This window comes from Ochlerotatus camptorhynchus, unplaced genomic scaffold (genome assembly GCF_037179485.1).
Source record: "Ochlerotatus camptorhynchus isolate MF236.1 unplaced genomic scaffold, CSIRO-AGI_Acam_v1.1 ptg000108l, whole genome shotgun sequence".
Taxonomy (NCBI): Eukaryota; Metazoa; Arthropoda; class Insecta; order Diptera; family Culicidae; genus Ochlerotatus; species Ochlerotatus camptorhynchus.
This window is the reverse complement of record NW_027040598.1, coordinates 1,149,806-1,170,343: the sequence shown is the minus strand read 5'-3', so window position 1 is coordinate 1,170,343 and position 20,538 is coordinate 1,149,806. Positions and strand designations below refer to the sequence as shown.

Here is a 20,538-nt window from a genome sequence, read left to right as displayed (position 1 = left end):
CAGGTTTACTAACCTTCAGACTTTGGAGGGATATTTGCGACTATAAAAATAAACCAATTAATTCGACCATTACCATTGGACCGTGCTGCTTCCGATTTTGATTTCCTCTCTGGAGCAAAACAAAGCACATCAAAGGCGTAACATTGCAGAAGCGTCCTATAGTCATTCGGCTTCCCCCATTTCGGTGCCCGCATCTGTAGGAGGGTGACGTAAAACTCCTTGAACCGTGCATCGGCGGAGTTACGCTTTTACGACTGCAGTGATTATTAAAAAAAAGTTGCATCATGTTTTTTTATTTTATTATTTCGGATCAGTTGAACCCTCCATAACACTAAACGACCTTTGCTGAATTTTTTTTCTCGGCAGGTGTGTTGGTGGAGAAAGAGAAGATGATCATAATCGAAATGGGTGCAGTAATACACAATATGCTTTTCGAGAGATGTATAAAGCAGTAGGACTACAGTGCTTTACTAGTTTTGACATCCAGTGATTTTTATCGAGTCTTCTTATCGTCATATTGTATATTTGTCCCACAATTGAATTTTCGCAATAAGACAACCGATATGCGTTGGTCACATACTTCCTATATGTAGTATAGCAAAGAGTTGTAGTTTGCAGATAACAAACGTATCCGTAAATCGTGATAGAAATTGCTAGGACGAGAAGTTCATTTTTCTCATAGTAATTTCCCTATAAACTTCAAACGGCATTATGAAATTTCAACCAAATGATCTCAAATGTTGGGAAAACGATCAGGACCTAGGATACATAATGGATTTAACTGGGTGAAGCGATATCGATATTTTGAACCGCCCTAATGAAGGGTTAACTACCCCATTTCCGGCCTATTAAGCGCAACCCGTACTTAGTTTTTATTAATGTAGCGAAGTTTAGCACCAAACGGAATGTTATTATTACTGATGGCTTTCAAATTTATTTACCTTTCCGTATGTACCGTAAGATTTGATAAAGAGAAACCAATCGTTGAGATTTTGTCAAAAGTCTAACACTGCTTCTTGACGCCAAACTCGGCCTACGGATTCTAAACTCGGCCTAACGCATTGAAACGCCATTGAAACGGCAATGAATTCACTTCGGCCTTTCGGATGTTGATAAAACATGATTCGGTCGGAGCGCTTCTTTTGTTTTTGGGAATAATGGGTCCAAACCTTCATATCACGCGTTCTCATTGACTTCGTTCCGTAACTTATTAACTGAAGTATCGTACCAAACGCATAATTGACTTGTTAACTCTGAAATCATGGATTTATTTGAAGTTTTCTGCTCGATAGGCCCAAAATGGGCGATTAGGCCGAAGTAGTTCTCTACCCTATATGATATCTTATTACAAGTTATAGCTCATGCTTCTTCTTTTTCTTCTTCTTCGTATTTCAAGCTTATTGCTTATCGCATAATAGCTTATTGCGTGTTCTAGATACACTTCCACAATTATTAATTGAGAGCTTTTCGATGCCTGTACCATTTTTGCATTAGTATAATTGTGTGGCAAGTACCATCATATCATACTCTATGCCCAGGGAAGTCGAGAATGTTTCCAACTCTACAAATTCCTAGACCGGACCGGGTATCGAATCCAGCCACCTCCAACCTGGTTTTGCTTTTTAGCTACACATTTACCGACTGAGCTAAGGGAGGCCCATGTCAGCTTCAAACTCATGTCAGCTGATTCTCATAATTTAACTAATTTTAAATTTTCGTATGACGATCATGTAAAAGTCATCTTCTTATCGGTATGCAATATTCAGATACACGGAGAGAAGAGCATGGTAAAATCAATGATATTTTAGGGAGTGCCTATTTCCTATCTGTTCCATGTGTATTGACAAATTCTCACATTAAATTTTGGTCACGCTGGTTTTGGTCCAGTTTGACACATCTTAAATTGCTTTGATTTGCATTTTTCTGAAGGTTCATATCCGGTCAATTTCTTGCGTGCATATCGTACTCGGAAAAAAATCTGTTCCCATATTCGTGAACTGCAGCCTTGAACCATAGTTCACGTTCCACGCGTGAACTATGGATAACGGCTTTGGTTCACGAATATGGGAACGGTTTTTTTTTGCGAGTAAACTATTGAATCGTTGAATCTAATTTTTTAAATGCTTGATGGTTAGCTGATAAAATTTAACTATCTTTAGTGGACCCTACACGATTGCTTTTAATGACAATATTTTTGTGTTCACATCATCAATATTATTGTCAATAATTCCCCTTCGCGTCAATATATTGATACGTGTGGGGTTCGCTTTTGCATCATCAGTTCAGTTCGGAGAAAAAACAACAAGCAATAGTGTGCGGAAGTTATCAGTGAATGTAACTTTGAACGACGGCGCTTCCACATTTTTTAATGGACATAAAACCCCCACGATCGACATTGCCACTGCCAGTCGATCTATCGCGAACAGGACACAGTGGAATATCAGTAACGACCTGCATGTGACCATTACCCGATCCGTATACAGCTTTCCGTAGGCGCGGCCCCTCCACCGACTCGGAGATCCAGATGGCGCTACGAGGAAGCCAACTGGGATGCCTTCAGGGAGAAATCCAACGCTCTCCTTCAGCAACGCGATCCGAACGACATCTCGAGCTTCACGGAAGTACTCTACGAAGCTGCAACAGTATCTATCACAAAGATGGGTAGCTTACCTGGGCGAAAAGCCCTACGTTGGTTGAACGTGGATACCAAATGTGGGCAAACAAACTTTTGAATATAAAAACCAATAAATGATCCATAAAATATTGGAAAACGTTTCATAAAAAACATCCAAACGATCCATAAAACATCGGAGAAAATCCTTAAAAAAGTGTCAATGATCCATAAAAAATATCAATATGATCCATATTTAATCTAAAATTTAGCAACACAATTGTAAAAATGTACCGCTAAATTTCTAAGGAATGAGCATTGAAATTGTACGAATTACCCATAAACATATTGCAATTGATCCATAACACATTCAGCAGTGAACCTTAAACAAAAGAAAGTGATCCATAGAAAATCAAGTTTGCGCACTTAAAAATATAGCCATGTTCGTATTAATGAAAGCAACTTCCTCAGAGCAGTCTCGTTTTGGACAGCTTGAAGTTGAAATAGGTTTTATTAAACTTATATAAAATCAAAACCAATCTTAATGCTTATAATAAAACCTATTTCAACTTCAAGCTGTCCAAAACGAGACTGCTCTGAGGAAGTTGCTTTCATTAATCCGAACATTCTTGAAGAACAACATCGGATATAACCTCAAAATGTCAGAGGAATCAACACCACCGTTGAGGGAAGAATAGAACAGCGATCGAAACTGTACGCTTTGTGAAGGCCATAACCACGTAGATGATATGGTCCAGTGTGATGTCTGCGATTTCTGGACCCATTATAGTTGTGCTGGTAAGACAACAGCTGTAAAGGAGGTTCCGTAGACGTGCACAAATATGCTGAAGGTGGCAAAAGGAACCAAGAAGTGTGTCCCAAAGAAACCACCTAGCAGAAAGAATAGTGCGAGGAGTGATGCCGGAACCGAATCTGGAAAAGGAAGTACCTATGAGGTCAGCCTGGAAGAATCCCTAGACCAGTTGCTGCAGGAGAAAAGTGCAAATAAGATAGCGCTGGAGGAAGAGAAATTCCTCCATGAAAAGCGATAGGAGGCTGAGCGGGAGATTTTCAAACCGAGAGTTATCTTCCGTCACTCTTTCAACAAAGATTTGGCTAGATTTAGGATTTAGGGATTCAATTATTATTTAAGTTAAGCATGCAAACGATGTAGAATGAGCTACTTACTAGTTACTTAGGGTAAATCAAGTATATAGCGTTTAGGAACAAATTGTAGGTTACCAGATTTTAGGATCAAATTGTAGTATCTAGATTAAGCAAATATAGGGTTATTAAATTCAATATTTCAACGAATTCCACCTCCAACTAACCTACTTCAGTAGCTAGTTTATTACAACAGCCATGATATATAAATTAGACGTATATTATTCACGTTTTGGACACTGTATTATTAATTTTGATCCATAAACTATGAAAAATTGCTCCATTACTATTTAACTACTTAGATTTACTGTCCTCCCGTGTTTTTAGGTAGATGTGCGGAGCAATGGTCAAGCGTCTAGAATAAGCTTCCAAAATAAGCTTCTATAATAATCTTCTTAAGAAAAAATGAAAAATAAATGTTAATTTTATGGATCATACCTAGGGTAGGTGTTCCAGTTGTTGGTAGACGTGCTTATTTTGGTTTGTTCCAATTATAGTCTATATACATATGTTTTTTTAATTTGGAAAATTGCTAAATAAATCTTGGAATATTGCTAAATTACTGCGTAGCTACCCAGGTTTACTGTTCTGCCCGTGTTTTTTTGTCAGAAGAGCGGAACGATGAGTCTTCACGCCCAAACGCGAACGACAATCAGTGACCGTCGTAAGCCCCACCCATTTGTTAAATTTCTCTCAACCAACGATCGAGCAAGGCGAAAACCATAAGATGAAGAAGAAGCAGCACGATAGTATAAAAGCAGCGAAGCCAGTGGTATTAGTATTAGTATGGTTTTAGTTGTCAAACTGTATACAACTAGAGAAAAATAAATAAATAAAGCTATCCTAGTTTTTTTTACAACATCCTCTGATCCGACATTGTGTTCAACTGAGGAGGAGCAGTACAGCGTTTTTAAATACAGTCCACCGCTGGTTGAGTGCTTGCTGTCGACGGGCTTGCGGGATCCCAACCGTCCTTATCAGGGCAAGAAGAGTTTTTCGTTATCCCAAGCGCCTGAGCAGAACACTCATTTTACGAAGACTTCCTGTTTGAGCGGCACACTTTCCCTTTCCTGTCTTGTCAGGACACGATTAGTTTTGCCGCAAGAGAACTAGGAAGTCCCACCATTCCCTTTATTGGAGTCTGGTACGGCTCCGACAATGGGCGAGCGTCTAGAATAAGCTTCTTAAAAAGTTTCTAAATGAAGCTTCCATAGGAAGCTTCTTAAGAATATTATTCTAGAATCTTCTTTTGGAAGCTAATTCTAGACGCTTGCTCGTCGCTTCGCACCCTACACGGGCAGCTCCCTAAAATACAAGGGCAGGACAGTAAATCTAAGCAGTGGAGCAAATTTTCAAGGTTTATGGACCAAAATTAAAAAAAAAATAGTGTCCTAAAAATTAATAATATACGTCTAATTTATGGATCATGCCTATATTTTTAAGTGTGCAAACTTGATTTTTTATGGATCACTTTCTTTAGCTTAAGGTTCATTGCTGAATGTTTTATGGATCAATTGCAATATGTTAATGGGTAATTCGTACAATTCCAATGCTCATTATTTAGAAATTTAGTGGTTCATTTTTACAATTGTTTTGCTAAATTTCACATAAAATATTGATAATATTGATATTTTTTTATGGATCATTCACAACTTTTTTAGGGATTTTCTCCGATGTTTTATGGATCATTTGGATGTTTTTAATGGAACGTTTTTCAATATTTTATAGATCGTTTTATCAATTCTAAAGGTGCAAACTTAGGGCTGCCCCAAATGTGCGGTGAAAGCGCGATGCAAGGCTTTACGCCGCCTTAAGCGTCTCGCCTTAGATGACCCTGGTAGGGAGGACGCGCTGAAGTTTTACCGAGAACGCCATCTTTCGTACCAGGGTGTCCATCCAACCGGGAAAACAGGGAGATCCGGGAAAAAACCGGGAATTCGGATTTACCGGGAAAAATGTGGGAAAACCCAAATTGCACAGGGAAAGATCATATATTCTCATCCCAAGTAACAATTTTGATTTTATTTTAGTCTAGTAGGCCATAATTTGGTCTTGAAGAATCCTTTAAACCATTAAACTTGTAATGTAACTTGGAATCATTCAACTTTATAGCACATATTATTCTTTTCTCTCACTCGAAATCTGTTCGCGCCCGGATCAAGCGGTGATTTTGTCGTTATTCCTACTACGATAGCTAAATTTATAGAATTTCATATGGTGTCATTTGAATGCATATGATGTCATTGCTTGAATTATTTTGCTACAGTTTTCCGAGTGAAGTAGTTCTAGTATAAAGGCTGAGCGAGACATATCCTGTTACGAAGCTACTTCAAGATAGAGAAGCAGATTCATGCCGTCTCAAACTCCTTGCAAACTCCGATCATGCTTGGCATGCAAATGTTCGACACCGGACATAGAGATAAATTAAACATTAATTTCTGCACTTTGTGCTAAACAGATACCAAGACTAGGACATCTGTCAATACCTCTCACTCCCAAATCATGAGTTCAAATCTCACCGGAATAAAGCACGAATGATTCGAGAGTGTCAAAGTTACTATAAATTTAAACAAAAAAACTTTCCTTGAAATTCATCATCCTCTTGGAATTCTGTAAAGATCCTTTTAAGATTATTTCAAAAATCATCATTGAAATTTCGTTGCATTTTTCTTCACAATTCCAATATTATGACCTTACTACATATTACATACTGTATTATTTGGGTCAACAGTTAAGCGAAATAATAATCTATGCTTCAAGTAAGGATTTGGGTTTTATCATGCGATAAAACTTGTGATGGTACTTGGAGTATTTTACCATATTTAGTGTTTCAATTAAACTGGGAAAACAAGGTCAGACAACTGGAAAAAACCGAAAAAAAAACAGGTTTTTAAATTCTTAAATAGAATGGCCAGTGTGCATTTGTTTCAAGCCCGTTATCTTCAAAAAAAAATAGGATATACAATTTTTTCCATTGTCTATGATCTCGAGATATCACAAATTTTCTGAGGTTTCGAAAAAAATAAATTCTGGTTCCGATATCTTTTCGTCATCTTGAAAGGTTTCCAAGCCTAATATGTTGAAAAATGGTCGTATCGGAAAACATCGAAAAATCTCGTAGAAGTTCTTCTTTTTTTAGAAGTTCTTTTCCAAGCCCATTAAATTGTATTTTATATAAGTCCGGAATCAACAAATTTCCAACCTCAGATTTAAGATAAATTCTATGTTTAAAATCATGAAATCTTTTATATATTTTAGCACCATTAAATTTTTCTCGCAATGTAACATATCTAACATATCGTAAATTATTCTACGCTTTCTTAATTTGTTTGAATTAAAGATCGCGAATTACTAAGTACCAGCATTAAACAAAAAAAAAATGTCGAATATCTCTAAAAAGTATTTTAAATTTTTTTGAAGATCGAGATTTTTCGAAAAAAAATCCTCGTTCCAGAATAATGACAATTATTGATACGATCCAGAACACTTGTCTAGGTTCCAAAGATTTGAAAATTTGACTATGTTTGAAGTTTTACAGTAGTTTCTATATTTGAGATCTTTAAAATTGCTAGTCTTAAAATTGACAAATTTGTCCAAGACGTTGAACATTTTTCTCTGCGCCTCAATTTTTATCAACTTCAAGATTTCCTAATAAATTTCTATGTTCAATCTTTCACATCCCGAAATTCAAACAAATCGCGATCTGAATCTAAATTCAATTTATTCGACGGTTGGTTTCCAAAAAATCGTTGCAAAAAATGAGTACTGTGTGAGGAAATGGAGGTTACAAATTAACCTATTGATTATCCAATTAATACTGATTTTACGAAAACAAAATTATAAGATCCTTCAACCATTTGTTTTATTTTAAAAAAGCTTGTAAAATGCTCATGGTGGTTTGGGAATTTATAATATTTCTCCGATCAATTAATGTCACTATTTGTTACTTTTTTATTGTTTTAAAGTCACTATTTGGTCACTTTTTTCGTTATTTTAGTCAATACTACCAGCCCAGCATATTGTAGAGGAATTGTGCTGACAAAATTTTATCATTATCCCTAAAGAATGATTTTTGAACGGGAGAGTTTATGTTTATGGGAGAGTTTTTTTTTAAATAATCGGGAAAAAACCGGGATTGAAAAATGTAATTTGAATAGAAACCCTGATTTCATGCAGACAGGTGATCCGTGACGCAAAGCGATCTAGCTGGATGGATTTCCTGGATTCAATCGTCGAGTGAATTGTGGAATCGTGTCAACGCTCTGAGTGGCAAGCGGCGGTCTACTCCACCTACTATCCAAGCTCATGGCACCTCGGTCTCAGAACCGAAGGAGCTTGAGCTTGCTTGAGCTTGATTGACCGCCCACGGTTGATACTCTGTTATTGCCAGATCAGCTGTAATTACACAGAGAACCAGCGCCGGCCGCACCCGAACACAGGTTAAGAAAGGAATGGGAAGGATTGTGTTGACATGACATTCGCTTTGATGGAAGCCGAGAACACCTCTGCACTTCCACGAGGAATCACTGGGATGTTGGATAAGAGGGTTGGGTTTGCAGCAGGGTTCGTTTTGGTAAACGATAAGCTGAATTGATGTCCTAACGATCTTATAACACGAAGGAGCTTGGGACTAAACCCACGGTCTTCTGCTCAGTAAGCAAAAACGTTTGCCACTAGGCAGACGAGCACCTTTTTAATCACCGAGTTGCTGTTATTACCATGTAGTCATATTAACAAATAAAACGATTGACGAATCTTGAATGTGGATGGGCCTGAGATTAGACTCATGATGTTCTGCTCAGTAAGCAAAAACGGTTGCTCTAAGGCCACCGAGCCCCTCATATCACATAATACCGTTGTTCAAATTTTTGTATCCATTCAAACCCGGAACCAACGACAACAACGAGTTTCGCAAAATACACGATACACAAGCGATTTTACCATAAATCTCTTTGATATGTAAGGACCTGGGACCGCGTTTTTCTGCTCAGTAAGCAGGCCACTGTAACCGACGATCTTTCAAATCCGAAAACTAAAAACTACAAAAAAGTACTTAGGCCTTCATTAAGTTCCACTTTCACGCGACGTTCAATGTTTCAATTTGCTCTTTACGTATTGTTCAGGCTATAAATAGGCCTTTTTCAAAAGTTACGCGAGAAATACGCACAATCGTCGCCTACCTCGCAAAACTGGTTCCAAACGACAACAAAGGCATAAGCAACGATGGATTGTTGAACTTTGCTGGCTGGTGTAGTGCACAGCAAAAAAAAAAAAAAAATGTAATATCGATCAACGTAATTCAAGCTGATGTATGAAATAATGATGTAATTGTAATTTTGTAATTTATCAGCACACACCCTGGTCGACCACTGTAAACCAATCTGCCGTTCAGCGTTTTCGGTTTGTGTTTCTGGATCTTTAGTTGCCTCTGTGATATACTTACTTGCGGCATACTATTTTGGGAGTGTATATGAGCGTGTACCATGTACGGTAGCTCATCTCTAATCGTGATGGTGGGACATAGTAGACAAATTAGAGAGAAAACAAGGAGGTATTAGTATTAGTTATACGTAAACAAACAAAACAAAAGAAGAGAAGAGGAAAGAAGAGCAGAAAAATAAAAAGGGAATAAAGTAGATAACAAAGAAAAGAAATGTAGGCAGATTATTAGAAAAGGCATTATCCGAGACTCAGCAATCAAATGTCATTCCCGTTGAGATCTCAGCGAAACCCTCCCCGCCGAGACCCGCACAGCCGAGATCGGTAGAAAAAACTAAGTGTGTAGATAGATTAGTAGGAAAATAAATAAAACTACTTTATGACTCAAAGTGCAATGAATGAGCGCTAGTTTCGGGATCATTTCAGTGTTAGAGTTATGTTAGTTTTGATCCGGAATCAGCCCTGCCGACCCCTCCAACATTAGTTGCAGGCAGTGGTTGTTAGATAATGCGGCACTGTAACTACTACTATTTTAGAGGTATGATTCGTCAAGTTTATACAACTCAATGTTTCAATTGAGGCAAACTATCTATCTTACAATTGCAAAAGCAAAGCTAAACTTACAATTATATGTAAATGCAAAATGAAACTTGGAAAATCATCGTCAATCCCCTTATTCCAGGGCAGGGCCTGACGATTTGAATCTAATTTTGATCAGTGAACGGGCACCATATGGTACATTTTCTCACCATGAACCTATCATTTCCAGCCTATCTGAACTATTTAATAAATGGGTTACGCTTCCCCTAAGCGGGCCCTCCGCATCCTGTCTCTGTTTTATCTCAAATACAAAATGCCAATGGTATGAATGTATCTATATATAACTTGAAAATGACGTACAATCAAATAAACCCGTAACCCATTCACTTGGTCAGGCTTCAGAATCGTCCAGTGGGCAGTGCGCTCTACACTCCAAGTTCCCTTTTTTCAAATTTACCGCAAATTTGATATTTTACCCATTGAGTGTTGATTAGTCACAATGAAACATTGTGACAGAAGTTGAGGTTACTAGTGTATTAAATAATCTAGGTCCTATTTAGGATTATATCTGAAAAATCCAAATCTGGCCTACGCCCACCCTAAACCTACACCTGTTCTAATCCACCTGAAATGACTAACGAATGGAAGACTTTGACTACCCAGCCATGCAATAGTCTCATTCCGTGCCTTATGGCAACTTGATGATTCTATTGCGCTCATCTTCTTGCACCACCCAGGGGAGACTTGGTCCTGTACCCAATGCTTAACTTATCTCCATTCCACTCAGCTACTCGCAATTTCTTGTGATATAGTGGGCGGAATATTATTATATGAGACAATTCAATGCAGACGTCTTTCCAAATTTGGCATATCGACAGGTAATCGGTGAGTTACCACGATAGTTGCTATTCAACAACTCGACAACGTCCCATCGTCAATGCCTGCTATGAGAATTTCCCATTGCAGACGCCAACGAAATGAAGTCATCGAGCTATCGATCAACTACCCTGGTTATCGCCTGGTACCTTATAGCACGATGCTAGGAGGCGAACCGGAAGAATCGATGAGCTACCTCCCCCCTCGGTCTCAGAACCGAAGGACATCGCCGACGAACTAGGAAAATATTATGCCGGCCTGTCTGCTGTCAGTGGCTACGACAGCGATTTCGTCCAGCGCGTCGAACCTTCTACAATCAGCATTCCACCCGATGTTTCTGCTCTGCAGATCAACGAAGCTCTTACCTTCCGGGAGCTTCAATTTGCCCTCAGCAGCAGTAGTGGTAAATCTGCCGGGCCGGACGAGATTGGATACCCGGTGTTAAAAAACCTCTTCCTCGACGGAAAATAGCCTCGTACGTACTAGGCTGGGTAGGAGTTCAATCTTTAACGTTTACTAAATTAGGAGGGATGACATCCTTTTATCTTTAGCATGGCTTAAATATTGAAAAATGTAATAGACTGTTTAAATGCGATCCTATGTATGATAAGAATCCTTCTTGCAGTGAACAAAAATGGCTGACAGTCAGGAAGTGACACCCAAACCATCCGCTAGAAGATTTACATAATAATCCAGAATGCAAGTTCCACTCAATTCTACCGAATACAAGATAAACTTATATGACGTCAAAACAGCAGCAACGCAATCTCCAGTCTCAAGTTGTTGTTTGTTTTGGTCTTTTTGGTTGCTCAGGTTGCTTTGATTTGATGAAGAATGAATCGTCAGGAGCTTATTTGGAATCGATTGTGCTCGGTCGAGCAAAAAGATATGTTTGAACCACCATTTAACCTAACAGCTAAGATCATTGAACGTTATTGAGGACCTTCAGGTCTCAAATCGAAAATCAATTCCCTATATTATCGCCATTTAGCACATCTAGATGAGTAAATTTAAACTCTTTCAATTCTTATTTATCCATTTCAGAGCTTACTGTCGACGTGCAAACGGCCCCCGCAAGACATATCGGTGAGTAGATCGTGTAGTGTTGTTTATTTATTTCGAAATAGTAGGGGAAATGTATGTAATGTCGGTTTAAGTGTCCCTAATTTGGGCCCATACATAAATTCAGCAATCGACTAAATTTTCAATAGCAACCAAAAATATCCATTAGTAACGACCCAATAACGCGTTCATCTAGATACAATTGATAAGTAGCAGATTTTTAGCGATGGGCCCAATCTTTGATCCAAAGGCCAACATTAGGGCCATTTCCCCTATAAATTCAATATTCAATCAATTAAAATACTCCCCTTTTTACTCCCCACAGAAATTCATCAGCGATCTGCTGGACCGGGCGAAGACCCTCTGAGCTGGACTGGTCATTTCAGTTTAAATTTAATTTTAATTAAAACTAACTTCACAAGTAAGGACATTACATATACATATAATAATCTTAATGGAACGTAGCAGCAACGCAAACGGAGATGGAAGAGCGTGCTTATTTAAATAATTCAACTGGAAGAAGACAGCAGCAGCAGCAGCAAGTAAGGAGACACATCAAACGCGATTAGTAGAAATAAGTGACATCTCTATGGTAGCATCAATTGGAATGAGAACCGTCAATGGATCTTTTTTTTTTGAAAACCACAGTTGGAATTACGGTCGGCAGTTTGACTAGCTTAAGCAAGTGAATGTTTTTAGTTTTAGTTTGTAATCGATAGCGAGCGGAAACGACAGAAAGCATTACTTGAAAGTGTTTAGTTAGTTTATGTTTTCGGCTGGTGATTTCGGTAAACTTCCAACATGATTGTAGTGAGAACCACACAACAAAAGGAAACTTGTAAACCGATTCCTTCTAGATCACGCTGCTAAATACAAAGTAAACACACACAAACTCAGCAGAATCGAGCAAAAAGATGAGATGAGAAAGATTTGATTTTTCTCCAAAGAATAATTTAGTTATAAACTCTACTAGAATGTAAAAAAAAAACGTGAGTGACTTGTGAGCAGAAATGTGGAAGCGATACAAATTAAGTTGTAAGTAATTTAAAGGAACGTTCGCTTGTTTTGTTAACTATTTACTTTTAAGTCATTTGCAAAAATCTCTGAATTGAATACTTTGTGTCCCTCCTCTCTCGTTTACGAGAAACAGATTTTGTTTTAAGTAAAGTTACAAACTATTGTCCCATCTGTTCAACCATTTGTCTGTGTTAATAATCCAACAAAGACACTGCCAGGAAGTTTGAAGTTGCTGCCATGCTGGGTGTGCATCAGGTGTCCGCTCAAAACACACGAAAACAACAACTCCTCCACACACCTATGAGACGACAACGCTAGGCCTGCTGTGCGAGCTCATCACATGCGCTAAAAGTCGCTAAATTATGATTTTTCAAAATTGTTTTCCACTTTCGAAGGAAGGCTTCAGCTCAACAAGTATAACAAGTTGTATTTATTGTATTTTTACTGCATAGTTTGTCCATTCATTCGAACGTACCACTCACACAACCATACGATGCATTGTAGATGGTGGAAGAAGATGTAGAAGTTTTAAGAACCGTGAAGCCACGAGTTTCTATTTTTTGAAGGTCAGTACGTTTAAATAAATAAATTGGAAAGTCGGCAAAGCATACGTAATAGAGGCGGAGGCACGGCATAAATACACAAGAAAAAAATCAACCATTACTGGCAGAGCAAACACAATGTTGAAAGAGAGCCGTTAATTAGTGGACATGTGTATTAAAAAAAAATAGCAAATCAAAACAGCTCAACCATTACATAGAAACAGCAACAACAACAACAACAGAATTACCGATTTGAAGCTAATTTAATGAGTTTGAACCGTTTCTCGCTTTGTGATTTTTCACTGCTAAACTTTACTGCTGGCTAATGTGTTTTATATTTAAATTAAAAATTTGCATCTCATCACTATTATTGTGTCATCATATCATCGAAATATATGAAACAAAAACTATTAAAAAAGTAATCTTAACACAAACACACATATTACTTCTTCTAAACAAACAAAAAATATCAGTCTAATAGTGAAGCGATGTTTCGTAGTGTTTTCACTGTTCAAGCTATTCAAATTATTATAAAACATTTAGAAAGAGTGCGAAACTGACTTTGAATTGACAATGCAAAAACCCCCCATACATCTTACTCCAGTCTGTCTCGATGAGAAACGTAAACCTGCATCCAATGAAATACACAAACACACAATCCCAGAAAACAAACCAATACTTGGTGAAAAAGTAGACTTAGACAGACAGAGTGGAACAACAATTACAAAATGGACAGAAGCGATAGCTTTAGCTTTTATCGAAAGAACAAAAAAAAAACATAGTAAATAGGAACAAATAAAAAATAGGTGCCCTTTCGTGTAATGAAAGCAGAACAAAACATCCCCATCCAAAATTTACTGATCCGAAATTGTGCTACAAATCTGTTAACTAAACATAGCATCAGCTGACCGTCAATGTCAACAGCGCAGCGCAGTGTAGAGCTACATGCAACAATATGATCCCCAGTGAAAAATAAAAGATGTTAATTGTACAACAACCAAAACACAAACTCATAGATCGGTACTGTTTGCTATGCAAAAACGAAACCAATCTTCAAAAAGAAATTAAAACAATGGAAAACAAAACAGAAAGCAAAGCTAAACGCATATGTATGAGCATGCACTATTGTAGCGTACATAACATTTCGCCACATTTAAGTTTAGTGATGAAGAAAAAAAAAACAAACAAACAAACATTTAATCATGTAAGCAAATCATACAAGCACTCAAACATCTCCCCCGCGCCACATACACAGCAAACACGTGCGGAGAGCGCTCGTGACAAATATGGAAATATTACAATTAAACGATGTGGATTGACAGAGATAAAAGAAAATTAAAAAAAAAAAACGACAAAAATAGAATAAAATTTACAAAAATATTCACCACCCACGCTTCAATCGTAGATCGATAAATCACCTTTCAGTTTAATTCTTATGTGGTTTGATGTGTCGCATGTCCAACCACAGGGTTTCCGGAACAAGTTTGGGTGTGACCAATCAGTAGTAAATGGCAGTAAATACTTAACCAGGATTCGAAATGTGGAGGGGGGGTGCTTGCAGGTCCTCCTCGAGCATCGTCCACGTCTCGTGCCCGTAGAGAACTACCGGTCTTATCAGCGTCTTGTACATGGTACATTTAGTACGGAGGTGAAGTTTACCCGGGTCTCAGGGTCTTGTGGAGGTCCGTAGTAAGCACGACTTCCGGCAATAATACGACGACGAATTTCTCTGCTGCAGTTGTTATCCGACGTCACCAATGATCCGAGGTACACAAATTCATCCACCTCCTCGAACTCATCTCCGTCGATTGTCACGCTTCTGCCTATGCGAGCACTATCCCGCTCGGTTCTTCCAGCTAACAGATACTTTGTCTTCGACGTATTCACCTTTAATCCAACCTTCTCTGCTTCACGTTTCAGCTTGGTGTACTGCTCCGCCACGGCCTGAAACGTTCTTCCGACAATGTCCACGTCGTCAGCGAAGCAGATGAACTGGCTGGACTTAGTGAAGATCGTGCCTCGCATGTTAAAGCCCGCACGTTTCATAACACCTTCTAGCGCAATGTTGAACAGGAGCCAGGAAAGACAATAGCCTTGTCGAAGTCCTTTGCATCCAGTCTGGTCAGCTTCCCGGGAAAACCGTTCTCGTCCATAATCTTCCATAGCTCTTCACGGTCAATAGTATCATAAGCGGCCTTGAAATCGATGAATAGGTGGTGCGTAGGGACTTGATATTCACGACACTTTTGGAGGATCTGCCGCAACATAAAGATTTGGTCCGTTGTCGATCGCCCGTCCACAAAACCGGCTTCCCACAAATCTGCTTGCTAGCGGCGATAAACGGCGAAAGATGATCTGGACAAGCACTTTGTAGGCCGCGTTAAGAATAGTGATCGCTCGATAGTTCTCACATGCCTTTTTTATATACTGGGCATATTACCAACAATCAATACGAAACAAACGATTTTAAATTGGCTCACTACTTGACTAGCCTATTGGTCCCAAGCAAACGATTAACGTACCCCATTCTAGTCGAAATTCTAGTACTACGCAATGTTTGTTTTGATTCGCTATGAAAGTTTGACAGCTAAAATGAGGGGTTAGTGGATTTTCCTATGTTTCGAGGGGTGAATCGATTAGCTAGGGACCGAAGATAGTACCAGAGCTGAGCCAAAAAGTTGAGCTCGTTTCTTCGGGACCTTCTGGTCTTAGAGTTACCTCTATGATATTACCATAGAGGTAACTCTAAGACCAGAAGGTCCCGAAATAACGTGCTCAACTTTTTGGCTCAGCTCTGGTACTCTCTTCGGTCCCAAGCTAATCGATTCACTCCTCGAAACATAGGAAAAACCAATAAACCCTCATTTTATCTGTCAAACTTTCATAGCGAATCAAAACAAACATTGCGTAGTACTAGAATTTTGACTAGAATAGGGTACGTTAATCGTTTGCTTGGGACCAATAGGCTACTAAAGTGGTGAGCCAATTTAAAATCGTTAGTTTCGTATTGATTGTTGATATTACTCCCTCTTTCCACTCCTCCGATAGCTGTTCTATATCCCAGATCCTGACTATCAGTTGGTGCAGACAAGTGGCCAACTTATCCGGGCCCATTTTGATAAGTTCCGCTCCGATACCATCTTTCCCAGCTGCTTTGTTGTTCTTAAGCTGTCGGATAGCATCCTTAACGCTGTACCGACGAAGCCATTCCTCTTGCCGCCTTGGTCCTCCGCCTCTGCGCCGTTCAGATGTTCATCGTAGTGCTGCTTTCACCTTTCAATCACCTTACGGTCGTCCGTTAAGATACCGCATCCTTAAGGCATAAACGCAATGTGGGTGGAAGCGGAACGGAAACGGAAAATTTGACAGTTGTCACAAATGACATCAAGATGCCTAACCGAAGTCGATTTGGTTCTAACAAGTTTTTAATCCGACAAGTAGTCTTACTCAGATCGGGCTTTTCCGCTGCCGCTGCCGTTCCGCTTCCGCTGTCATTGCGCTTGGGCCTTTATCCCGACACATTTCGTCTCGCGGCACAAAGCCTTAGCGTTGAGTTTCTTGTAGAACTTGCGTGTTTCTTGAGAACGATACAGCTGATCCATTTCTTCGCACTCCAGCTCTTCCAGGCGGCGCTTCTTATCCCGGAAAAGATGGGTTTGCTGTCTGCACTTCTGTTTATATCGCTCCACATTATGACGCGTTCCTTGCTGCAGCATCGCCGCCCGTGCTGCGTTCTTCTCGTCCAAAACCGTCTGACCATAGAGGTAACTCTAAGACCAGAAGGTCCCGAAGAAACGAGCTCAACTTTTTGGCTCAGCTCTTTTACTATCTTCGGTCCCAAGCTAATCGATGTATCCCTCGAAACAAAGGAAAATCCACAAACCCCTCATTTTACCTGTCAAACTTTCATACACGCTAACTTGAAAGTACTCATTAATGAGTAAAAAAAGACCCATTTTGAAGAAAAGTGGCTTAACTCATTAATGATTAAACAATTTTACCCATTAATGAGTATCTGTTACCCATTAATGATTTACAATTACTCATTAATGGGTAACAGATACTCATTAATGGGTAAAAAATTTACTCATTTAATGAGTTAAGCCACTTTTCTTCAAAATGGGTCTTTTTCAACCATTAATGGGTACTTTCAAGTTAGCGTGTAGCGAATCAAAACAAACATAGTGTAGTACTGGAATTTATACTAGAATGGGGTACGTTAATCGATTTGCTTAGGACCAATAGGCTAGTCAAGTAGTGAGCCAATTTAAAATCGTTAGTCTTCTTCGAACCAATCGGTCCGTCGATTCCGCTCCACGAACCCAATGGCACCTTCAGCAGCGGTGTTAATGGCTGCTATCACAGTTGCTCCAGCAGTACTCAAGAGCGGCTTCGGTGAGCTCTCCCTCGTCCGGCAACGCTGCGTCGAGGCATTGCACGTACTCAGTTGCGACTTCGGGCAGCTTCAGTCGCTCCAGATTGTACCGTGGCGGGCGTCGGTACCGAATGTTGTCGGCAACGGAAAGTTTTTGGCGCACCTTGACAATTAGAAGGTAGTGGTCCGAATCGATATTTGCGCCGCGATAGGTCCTGACGTCGATAATGTCCGAGAAGTGCCTTCCGTCGATCAAAACGTTGTCGATTTGCAATTCTGTCGGCTGCGGTGATCTACAGGTGTACCGATATGGGAGGCTATGCTGGAAGTAGGTACTACGTATGGCCAACAATCAATACGAAACTAACGATTTTAAATTGGCTCACTACTTGATTAGCCTATTGGTCCCAAGCAAACGATTAACGTACCCCATTCTAGTCGAAATTCTAGTACTCTAGCAATGTTTGTTTTGATTCACAATGAAAGTTTTACAGAAAAATGAGGGGTTATTGGTTTTTCCTATGTTTCGAGGGGTGATTCGATTAGCTTGGGACCGAAGAGAGTACCAGAGCTGAGCCAAAAAGTTGAGCACGTTATTTCGGGACCTTCTAGTCTTTGAGTTACCTCTATGGTATGGCCTTATTCTTAGAGGCGACGAAATCGATGAGTCTAAGGCCATTGGCGTTCGTTAGTTGGTGAGCGCTGAACTTTCCTATGACCGGTCTGAATTCCTCCTCCTGGCCGACCTGAGCGTTAAGATCTCCGATGACGATTTTGGCGTCATGGCTTGGGCAGCTGTCGTATTTCCGTTCCAGTTGCGCGTAAAAAGCGTCTTTATCGTCATCGTCACTTGCTAAGTGAGGGCTGTGCACGTTGATTATACTGACATTGAAGAAACGGCCTTTGATCCTCAACTTGCACATTCTGCTATCTCTCTATTTGATTTGCACGGAGATTCACCTCACTAGTTCAACTTGTTCATCGCAAGAGGCCCCGGTGCGATGGGTGGCCTTCCGCCGATCGGTCAACAGTAAAGCCATAGAGGTAACTCTAAGACTAGAAGGTCCCGAAATAACAAGCTCAACTTTTTGGATCGGCTCTGGTACTCTCTTCAGTCCCAAGCTAATCGATTCACCCCTCGAAACATAAGAAAACCCAATAACCCCTCATTTTATCTGTCAAACTTTCATAGCGAATCAAAACAAACATTGCGTAGTACTAGAATTTCGACTAGAATGGGGTACGTTAATCGATTTGCTTGGGACCAATAGGCTAGTCAAGTAGTGAGCCAATTTAAAATCGTTAGTTTCGTATTGATTGTTGGTAAAGCCTTGCTGAATTTATAAAATTTGGCTCGCTGCAGAGTTAGTTTCATCCCGCTTGACGAACCTAAGCAATTTACTGTTAAGCAAAAGCCTCACAAGATCCTATGGATGTGCAGATGAGTCAACTACACTGTGCAACACAGATTCCCAGAATCCAATTCGGCTCATCCTGAGATTACGAGTTATCTTCTTGCACGGATGGCTGTGATTTCGCACTAGGAACTCGACGCGTCGATTACATGACCGTCGTTCATCTTTCCGTCCGTTCGAGTTCGTTGTTTGCTTTAGTTGTAGAGGATTTCAAAGGATGACGGTGGCATTTCTTCCTCCATCGATCAGGTTACGACTTTGTTTCTGCACACCTGAAAGGAATCAATAATTCAAATCGAGTCAGAATCTTGTGGATCGGTCGAGTTTGCTTGAACATCGTATGGGTTTGATAACTTCCAGTTTCTCTTTCACCTCCCGCTTTGAAAATGAAAAGTTAAACACAATCACAAAATTGTTGTGATGTTAATCAGGCCTATTCTGCGCGGCGTGTGAGGTGAGGTGACACGCTCTCACTTGTGAAGTGACAATTGTCACCTCGGGTGAGGTGACTCTCCGTGCAAATCAAATGGAGAGTCACCTCACCCGAGGTGACAATTGTCACTTCACCATCACTTCACTGTCACTTCACCTCACACGCCGCGCAGAATAGCCCTGAATGTCATTATAGCTTTTATACTCGCGAGTTTTCGGTTGAGGACAAATGAAAAAAGATATGTTTCTCGTTCGAGGTTTCAGAACAGACTAATCGTCTGGTGTATTTTCATATACCCGAGCCCTTCGGCTGATCGGTTCGTTCTGAGTGACGATCGTTAAACATCTTACTGTATGACATTTGAAATGTTTCAGAGCGCGCCAGGGGTGCGCAAACAAATCCCAACAATTCTTCCCCCTTTACAATGTTTAAACAATAATCAGAGCGTGAGAAATTCACCCATAAACTAACTAACAAGATATCTTGAATGCAAAACTTATTTTGACTGTAACTAATCCGAAAACTCAAAAAATCATGTGTAATAATAATCATCACTACGGTTCTCTTTTCTCATACGTTTGGATCTCCGAGGTTCCTTTTGATCACTGATATAATTCTGACGTTTCCGCTTCCTATCTCCCTTCGGAGCCTGCTCCCGTACTTCGCCAATGGGCGGCTCATCGTTGCAGTCTTGTAACATAAATTGAATTTTTACCCTCCTTTCCAAAAATTCCCACTAATGGCTTATGATCGGTATAAACAGTGAAGTGTTGCCCATAAAGATATTTGTGAAATTTCTTTATGGTGCATACCAAAGCCAGAGCCTCCAAATGTAAAATGGGGTACTTCTTTTGAGCTGAATTAAGGGAAAATGACGTAAAACTAATCGGCTTTTCCCCTTCATCCACCACATGAGCTATTACTCCTCCCAGACCGTAACTTGAAGCGTCTGAGATTACCACTATAGGCTTCCTGGGGTCGTAGAATTCTAATAGGTTTGCATTAGTCAGTAAATTTTTGCTCTCCAAAAAGGCTTTTTGACAGTCGTCGTCCCAAACGTATCG

General features: G+C 39.7%; 2 protein-coding genes across 2 annotated transcripts in view; one reads left to right on the top strand and one right to left on the bottom strand.

Moving 5' to 3' along the window:
• LOC135699437 (protein phosphatase 1 regulatory subunit 14B) overlaps positions 1 to 14,629 on the top strand; it is a 128,170-nt gene extending 113,541 nt beyond the window's left edge. The window contains exons 5-6 of the mRNA XM_065219701.1: positions 11,675 to 11,716; positions 12,018 to 14,629. Of these exons, the coding sequence (XP_065075773.1) occupies positions 11,675 to 11,716; positions 12,018 to 12,059 (84 nt within the window). The 3' untranslated portion in view covers positions 12,060 to 14,629. The remainder of the gene's footprint in view (positions 1 to 11,674; positions 11,717 to 12,017) is intronic.
• Positions 1 to 19,631, bottom strand: part of LOC135699418 (xanthine dehydrogenase-like) — a 394,729-nt gene extending 375,098 nt beyond the window's left edge. The window contains exon 1 of the mRNA XM_065219681.1: positions 19,620 to 19,631. The gene's annotated coding sequence lies outside the window, so the exon portion shown is untranslated. The remainder of the gene's footprint in view (positions 1 to 19,619) is intronic.
• Positions 19,632 to 20,538: the final 907 nt, after the last annotated feature.